General features: G+C 38.6%; 1 protein-coding gene across 1 annotated transcript in view; it reads right to left on the bottom strand.

Annotated features, from left to right (window-relative positions):
* Positions 1–7513, bottom strand: part of LOC133648918 (E3 ubiquitin-protein ligase XIAP-like) — an 8238-nt gene extending 725 nt beyond the window's left edge. The window contains exons 1-6 of the mRNA XM_062045459.1: positions 7360–7513; positions 5329–5599; positions 4720–5263; positions 4544–4643; positions 4385–4463; positions 2287–2326 (exon numbers count right to left, since the gene is read on the bottom strand). Of these exons, the coding sequence (XP_061901443.1) occupies positions 2287–2326; positions 4385–4463; positions 4544–4643; positions 4720–5263; positions 5329–5568 (1003 nt within the window). The 5' untranslated portion in view covers positions 5569–5599; positions 7360–7513. The remainder of the gene's footprint in view (positions 1–2286; positions 2327–4384; positions 4464–4543; positions 4644–4719; positions 5264–5328; positions 5600–7359) is intronic.
* Between the last annotated feature and the right edge of the window lie 1807 nt (positions 7514–9320).

The following is a 9320-nucleotide window of genomic DNA, read 5'->3' as shown; positions in this document are numbered from 1 at the left end:
AAACAACAAATAATGTTGGATTTCTCTATTCAAATGCCATGTTTGTACTTGACTTTGTAATAGTGGCACTGTTTGTTGTCAGACTAGAAGAAAATATAGTTATGTTGCACTATTTATGCGCTATTGCCGTTTTTACTTAACTTCAATGATGCTGCTAAAAAGAGACTATCAAATGTATTGGTTGTTTTACCCCTATCACAGCATCGCCACAACAGGATATTACTGTTACTGTGACCCATCTATTGCATTGTGTATCCTATCATGAGGTAGTCTGAGATTTTCAGCCCTAATCAATAGTATTAATACCAAGTTTGTTTATGTTTGCTGTTGGGTTGTTCATACTGTTTCATTGTTGACATGATCTTTAGAGGAATATCAATGTTAATTTGATAAGGCATGTGAAAAAACATGTGATTAATGAAATATGAAATATTGCATAAAAAAGGTATAAATGCAGATCACCAATTTTATTTAGACCGCACATGCTTTAAATTTTGCAAGCAAACAGGCACTGCGATTAATAATACATAAATGATAAATGGGTTATACTTGTATAGCGCTTTTCTACCTTCAAGGTACTCAAAGCGCTTTGACAGTATTTCCACATTCACCCATTCACACACACATTCACACACTGATGGCGGGAGCTGCCATGCAAGGCGCTAACCAGCACCCATCAGGAGCAAGGGTGAAGTGTCTTGTCCAAGGACAAGATTAATCAAAATTCCAAAGTGTTATTAATCTGATTTTGAAAATGTCTTGTTTGACAACAGTAGTTTATAAATATAGGGAATAAGTTGTTGGACTCAGGAGGGCTTTTAGGTGGTGGAGGAGGGGTATCCAAAGGATTGGAATTAGGGGTGCATGATAAATATCAGACCAATATGAGGAGTTATGAGGTCATACAATAAATCCGATAACAAAAATAAAACACACTCTAATGAGGCGAGATTACTCTAACTGTGCTGAAGGTGGGTAAGGGTGAGTGAATCAAGCGCTCCTCTCCTCTTAAGTGCCGTGCTGTAAGCCTCCCCTGAGCTTGTTGCAAGCAAACATGGCATCAATCATGTGGGACCTCTTCATTGTTTCAGAGGAATTATTTGCACCAAATGTTATGCAAAAATTCCCCAAGGAGGGACAAAAACATTGAGCTTCAACAAATTTTTCTTCAACAAGTGAAGGACGACATGTTAATTTTAGACTGAACATATTTTTGTCTCATGGTGCCACACATTAGACCAATATCCCATTTCTTACCCAGAGCTTTTGCCTACACCATGCTCTTTAACTGAAGAAATAATCAATAAAAACTATACAGTGTTTATAATGTAATGTAATCAAAATATGTAATAATAATGCAAGTAAACATTTAAAATGATATACATTTTTATTTGTCATTACTGTAGAATTGTTTGTCATTGTACTGTCTTTGGAAAGTAAATAACTTTGTTATCCTAAATAAACCAAAAATAAAAAGGACTAATTTCTGTAAGCAAAAATTCAACCTAAAAAGATATTAAACATCTTAAAGTGCATTTTTTTCCCCAGTTGAAAAAATGACTTCGGACGTAGTCTTTTTGTTTATAGTCATCATCTGATTACAGCATTTTTGCTTGTTCGTCCGTGTTATGGGCTCATATCGCCCATCCGATTTGAAGCTGAAATATTCCCACTATTGGAAAATCGGCTTTATAATCTTATTTTTACCTCCTAATTTGTGTTACTTTGTAACACTTCTCACTGGGGTGTCACAAAGCTCTCTGTACTGTGACTGTGTAGGCGGGGACGCCCCGCACTAGTGTCCGCTGAGACAAATATTGTAAATGTCTGAAAAGAGTGAAGTCACTCTGTTCAGCTATTTCTACTCTTAGATAAACGCGCTCAGGTGCTGAGAGCGATACACAAAGTAAGACCTCTTTCTTACGGTTTGAAGAACAGTTGAACAAACGTGAGGCTGAACAATTTTAATTGGCGAACATGACTGTTACTCAAATGGCGGTGACGACGGAGAAAGAAAAAAAAAACACCTCAGCCTCTTGTGGTTATTTACTGCACTAAATAAAACCTCAAGGTCGAGTCGATTTCTATTCATTGTGCAACCATAGATTACATTTTGGGGGAGATTTGGATCCTTTGATTTTTCAAAAGGATTTTTAGGCAATAGGGCCTGGCAAAAGTCTTTGCTCTCCGAATGATTTTCTAGTTTCTACTGTGAGTAACTCGCTGTCTAAAAGAACATTTACATTGACAAACAATGTAAAAAAACACTCCATAAATGTATTTTACCATTTTGGTCTGCTGTCAATCCATTCTGATGACTTGATGTCTGAAAGCACATGTGTTTATAGTTAAAAACAAAACAAAATAATGCACAATTCTGCACATCAAGAGAGGAGTAGGATAAAGAACACATTTTCAATTGATCTGCTTCTTTACCGTGTTAGTATCCTTTCACTGAGTTTGCTGTAACAAGTCCTGATATACATCTGCATTTTATTAAATCAGAATATCATGCAAATGTTTAATTCTGAGAGTTCAATTCAGACCAAGAGAGCAATGAAAAACTCAGGACATTATTCACTTGTTAACAGCATAAACCATTAGTTTACTATAGTAAACTTTTTTTTACCATGTTTCACATTTTATGACACCATAAATTTGGTGTTTAAATTAGCTCTTAAACTATTACCATACATGTTATTTAAAAAAATACATTCTTGAAATACTTCACTCTGTGTGTAGTCAATGTATAGATTATAGGAGTTTCACTTTTTGAATAACTACTGGAATACAATTCCCTTCTAAAAATATTCTAATTGATTGAGATGCACCAGTATTAGGAATGAATATTGCTACATTTTAACTGATACTAGTACACAATCAGTACTTTAAAAACGGTGCAGGCGTGTAAATTAAAATTAAAGACTATTTTTTTAATCTAAAAAAACATTTACAAAAAATGTATTTATGAAATTTTTTGACATTCAAATTCAATAGACTAGTACTGGTAATGTAAATACTTCAATGATATACATAAAATAATTAATACATTAAAAATAAGGAATCAAATCCACAACAACCTATTTTACTACATAATTATTGCAGTAAAATGTGCAAAAAATGTATTGCTTTTGTTGTAATGTTGATGCTCATAATGCCGAGGTTTTGTGAATGTAACCTCGCTTGTCGTAACTGTCATTGGTGTATAAAGAGGAAGTTGCAGTTTAATAAAGATGTGACATTCGCGAACGAGTCTTTTGGATGGCTCTTTCAAGTGAACAATGAGAACCGATTCGCAGTTGTAATTTGTTAGTTTGAGAGTCGTTCATTTATTAAAATGAGAATAAGAACCAGAATTAAAAGCTTTATTGGCTTTATTTGTTGAAGAAGTAATGACATCACTGAGTTAGTCGTCCCAGAAGGCTCTATTAATGTGAAAGTTATAATGCGCATGCGCTCATGCAGGCAGTTAACTTAGGGGAGTGTAATATACCCCTGAACCTACTTGAGCCTTTTCGCTGCTGTATTCGCAATTACAAAAATATATTAGCAACTGGCAAAGAAAACTAAATGAACAAAAGTCAAAGGAAACGTAGCGTTTGGATGCACTTCTGCGCAATAAGCGGGGGTGATGACAAGCAAGGTAAAGCGTTACATAGTGACGTCACTGTCAAAAAAAGGGATAAGGCACCATCTTGTGGAATGTTTACAATGGAAAACAAAAATCCCAATTAGATTATCAATATTTCAAAATAATTCTCACCAACAGATAGATAGATAGATAGTACTTTAATAGTGTCTATATTGGTGTAATGTATACATTTTGATTTATTGACAAAACTTTTATCTTATTACGGCCACGAGTGATTGTTTCCTTGATGAAAAAAACGTACTTAAAATAAAAATATACAAGAAGAGCCAATCATTTGAACGGCTCTTTTAAACGAATGGCTCCATAAGATCAGGATACCTTCAAAGAGCCATAAATCCCATCTCTAAAGTTTAGCTATTTATATTGAGGGCTGCTGTTGTGGCATATTAAGGTTGGCAATAAAATTTAAAAAACAAAACCGCCAGACTCTGTGCTTCTGTCAGGACGCTACATGGCTTACATGATGTTACCTGTACAATATCACTGGCAAGCTCTTGTTGCATTCATTTAGCACTGAAATTGAAGCACCGATAGCTCCTTACATTTTCTGTATATTTACTACCGTTTACGATGGCATCTGCGCCATTATGGATTATATTCCCATCCCTAACCATTACTTCTATTTATAAAATACTATAATTGCACAAGTTTTGGCGATTTATTTTGAATGTTAACTGTGTTTTTTGACAGAATATTATTAGTAGTGCAAATAAAAAAGTACTGTTGTCTTACTGCTCTGTTTCGTTGAGGATCTTGCAGCTGGATGCTGTTGATAAATTCTTGTCCTTTTTCTTCCAGCAAGAAACTGCATCTAGAATAAAAATAAGGTTGTTAACGCCAAGTAAAGGATAAATTATCATGTGTCGGGATTATTAATAATGCTGCTGTTACCCAGGGTAATTTTTGGCGTGTTCTTCCCATGGGTCTTCATCAGGCTGCCAGCCTTTTAATCCTCCACCACAACGAAAACACAACACCCTGTCTCCTGCCCCTGCACACACAGCATGTAAGACATTTAGGCACTAATTCAAAATACTGTGATACTAAAATGTAATACAATGATCTACCCGTGCTGTAGAAGCCAGCCCTTGCAAGCCTTGCATGATCTATGGGGTGCTGGATCTCTGCAAAGCTAGACAGCCTCTCTTCAGAACTCGCCATGAGCACACGAGTGTTCACTTGTGGTCTACTACTACTGCGGGTATCATCTGCCATACTTTCCTGGCATGGGATGTTGCCCACATCATGGCCAAGGATGAAGAAGCAGTAGGGAAAATGCTTGGTGTGTTCTCCCCAGGGCGTGTCCCCCGTTTCCCAGCCGCCCAGCATGCCCCCGCAGCAAAAACACTGCACACGGTCGCCCTGGTTCAAGTAGTAGAGGCCGGCTTCAGCTAGGTCTCTAGGTATCACGGGAGCAGACGATGGCCAAGTTGAGAAGGTCTGACGCCTGGCCTCCTCTCTCCGCATGTGAGGGACCATCGGGTAAGTGGTCTCGTCAACAACCTCGCCTGTCCTTAATCGATACTCCATGTCTTCTGCCTCTTCGTTGTACCTTGATGTGCTGTAATCAGTGCGATGGGTGCAGCTGAGGAACTTGCATGATGGAGAAACCTATAAAACAGAGAAAATATGTTAAAGCGTAAGCTGAGTAGAACTGTGTCTCACAATTCTGTTACCTCCTTGTGCCTCTCGACAGGTGTGTCTCCCTTGCACCAGTTTTCCACAGTCGTCTCACAGCTGAAACAGCGGACACGGTCGGCATGGCCGGTGAAGTAGAAGCCGGCCCGGGCCAGTCGCTCCGCTGGCACCTGCGTGGCCACACTGGAGCCATGGAATGACCCCAGGCGGTTGTCCATCAGGGAGAAGTCAGCGGCGCGGTCTGTTTCCAATTCGCTGTCTTCTCTGAAGTCGGACATGATGGCAGCTGGCGGGAGATTGTGGAGTCAACTGAAGGAAAGAAGAAAGAAAGGTTAGAAAGTCCACAAAAAACACATGTTAGGTTAACCAGAGACTCTATAAATTGTATATAGATGTGTACCAGACAGGTGACACAACTAGTATATAAAAGCGTCAATAGTTATGTCAGAATTTGATGCTGCCCATGAGCTTTGTTGACTGTATCCAAGTATTAAAAATGTTGCTTCTATTTACAGTACCTGTCAATAAATTTAAAAAGACCTAATTCGAATCTAAACAATGAGCAACTGTGTTTATCCAGCCATCTATTTTCTACCGCTTGTACCTTACGGGGTCGCGGGGGGCGCTGGAGCCTATCTCAGCTGCACACGGGAGGTAGGCGGGGTACACCCTGGACAAGTCGCCACTAGGGCCAATTTAGTGTTGCCAATCAACCTATCCCCAGGTGCATGTCTTTGGAAGAAGCCGGAGTACCCGGGGGGAACCCATGCAGTCACAAGGAGAACATGCAAACTCCACACAGAAAGATCCCGAGCCCAAGATCGAACCCAAAACCTTCGTATTGTGAGGCACACGTACTAACCCCTGTTCCACCGTGCTGTCCAACTGTGTTTAAATTTGCAGTAAATATACGACAGATACCGAAGGTAAAATTGATTTAAAGTAAGCTTATGTGTGTAGTCTATTGTTGTTAAGAAGTTGTCACACTATCACACGGAGGTGTTTGTACATGACATACAAAGTATTGAATGTGGGATGGGCATGGGCAAGGCATGAATGCAGAGTACACACAGGTTCAGTACACACAGCAGATTCATTAATACTTTACTGGATCCTTTAGCTATCTAGGAAGTAGGAACACATCATGTCAACAATAATCAACTAAATATATATACTGTATATTCATATATGTAGTTAGTACGTACAACTACAGAATAATGGAGGCCTATTGCAGTTGTAGCTTGGAGGTTTTTTTTAAGAAATAAAAACAAGAAATTACCTCTGCTTGGTTACGGACTACTAGACTTTTGCATAGTTAATCACTGGATACAACGCAGACACTTTTCACTGCGTTAAATATTAGTAGTTCATATAAAATTAATGGATGGACATTATTTCTTTTTCTATGTCCTGCATTATTTACACATTAAAATTGTGTTTGTTTCTTTTCATGAATTGCCTTTGCATGATATTTAACATTTTATAAAGAAAATGATATATTAAACCCAGCCCACGAAGTGAACAAAATATCAATGCTCGAATTGAATATGCTCGGTTTCTTCCTCCTCCTTTTCGAACACATGATACGTTAAATTGTGCAAGGGTGACTAACAAGCACGTTTGAAACAAACAAGTACAATCGATTAACAAGTGATCTTTGTACTTTCGTTGTATAAGAACTGATATGCGAGCTAAATTAAAGTTTGTGTAGATATCGTCAGGGTTATAGTTGCATTATACGCTTTGATGTGTGGTATTTGAAAGCTACACACAGCATGTGTTTCACTAAGTCTTAATCTGATTGACACAACACTTAGCGACTTTTTGGTATAAGTAACCAAAACTACTCCCCTGTAACGAGTTACACAATAAATGGTTGTAAAACATAAAATCAGACATAAGGTCGTGTTTCTGAGCAGAGCCGAGCTGTAATATACCGGAAGGGCGAAGAAAGGAACGAAATGACATTCACCTTATCGGTTTCGAGCTAACTGAAACCATTCAGCTCGTTTAGCTATACTACATATTGTTTAGTATCACCGCTAAATTTTAAATACTTTTTCTTTTACCTTTAATGGTCCGGTACTTGACGCATTACATCCACAACTTTAAAGCTAGTAAGCCAGCACGCAGTGACATTGAAGTAGGTGTTTCCTCTGACGTTTCCTGTATCCCGGAAGTTGGTGATTGTGCGCAGTGAGGTCTGCGCATACCACGTGACCTCTTGAAAGAGAGTAAACGGAATAAAGACAAAAGAGCAAACTAAACTGTCGCTTTTAACGGCTTTGAAACGAAACAAGAGCATGGCCATGTTAGTTGAAAATGTATTAATGTTTTGCTAACCCTTTAACTGTTACTTATTAAAATGTATTTTGAAACGCCTTTTCATGTAGCTACAACCCTAAACTAACACCCTCCCCGGATTGCTAATAATCAAATGTAAACAATCAAATTATATATTATATATTTCTTTTTCTTTTGCCTTCTGATCTCTCTCTCTCTCTCTCTCTCTCTATGTCCACTACTTGATGTCCATATCCCCCCCCCCCCCCTCCACACCCCTGATTGTAAATAATTCAATGTGATTATCTTATGTGATGACTGTATTATGATGATAGTATATATGATAGTATATATCTGTATCATGAATCAATTTAAGTGGACCCCGACTTAAACAAGTTGAAAAACTTATTCGGGTGTTACCATTTAGTGGTCAATTGTGCGGAATATGTACTTCACTGTGCAACCTACTAATAAAAGTGTCAATCAATCAATCAATGTCTCATTTTACCATAACAAAGGCGATAATAAAGCCTGCAACAAAATAGTACTGTATAATCAGAATTATTGGCCCAGTATGTTAACACACAATGAATTTGACTTGGTAGATTGTGCTCTCTTGGTTCAATGCAAGAAACAAAGAAAATCACAACCACTAAAAGAGAAGAGAGCACAGTACAGCGGAGGCCATCCGCGGCACTAGTATTGCGGATGAAGAGACAGGGCTGCTGAGCTGGCGCTGAGCGTCGGGAGGGACAAGCTTCACAGTGTCTTGGCTGAATGAGCAGGCATCGGACACCTCGGTCTCCTTGGACGTATCCTCGCTCATCCATGCAGACTGGACACTGGACGAGAGTTGGTGGGCGGCCGAGGGTGGAGTCGGCTCTCTTGGTTGCTTTGTTGGGTCTGCTCCTGTCTCTTTTACCATGAATTGATTAACGTGGACCCCGACTTAAACAAGTTGAAAAACTTATTCTGGTGTGGTAAATTGTACGGAATGCTGGCATTAGCCAAAAAGCTCTCTCCCGGTTGCAGTTCATTAACGCGGCAGCACGACTTTTAACAGGGGCCAGGAAACGCCAGCATATAACCTCAATTTTTTTGAGTTTGCACTGGCTCCCTGTTCATTTTAGAATTGATTTTAAAACCTTGCTGTTTGTTTTTAAAGATATACATGGACTGGCACCTCAGTATATCTCGGACCTCATCCAAATTTACACTCCTGCGCGCGCTCCGAGGTCCGTGAGCCAACCTTCAGCTCCAGCTCGTGGTGCCCAAGACCAGACTTGAATCCAGGGGAGACAGGGCCTTCTCTGTGGTCGGCCCTAAGCTCTGGAACACTCTGCCCCTCCATGTTCAAACTTCTCCCACAGTGGAGTGTTTTAAGTCTCGTCATAAGACCCACTTTTATTCTTTGGCTTTTAACACTATGTGAGTTGTGTGGTCCTCTGTCCTCTGTGTTTTTTAAAAATATAGATTTTTCTATTTACTGTTTTAATTGGTTTTACCCTTTAAAATCGTTTTTAATCATATTTATTTTTATATTGGTTTTATATTTATTTATTTTTTGTTTTTATTCAGTCATTGGTGGAGCTAAGGATAATATTTGAATATTGTTTTTAATATTGTTGTGCAGCACTTTGGAAACATTTTTGTTGTTTAAATGTGCTATACAAATAAAGTGGATTGGATTGGATTGGAATATGTACTGCACTGCACAATCTACTAATAAAAGTTTCAATCAATCAAT

Source organism: Entelurus aequoreus, linkage group LG04 (genome assembly GCF_033978785.1).
Source record: "Entelurus aequoreus isolate RoL-2023_Sb linkage group LG04, RoL_Eaeq_v1.1, whole genome shotgun sequence".
Classification (NCBI taxonomy): domain Eukaryota; kingdom Metazoa; phylum Chordata; class Actinopteri; order Syngnathiformes; family Syngnathidae; genus Entelurus; species Entelurus aequoreus.
The sequence above is the reverse complement of the archived record's forward strand: the minus strand, read 5'-3'. Positions and strand labels throughout refer to the sequence as shown.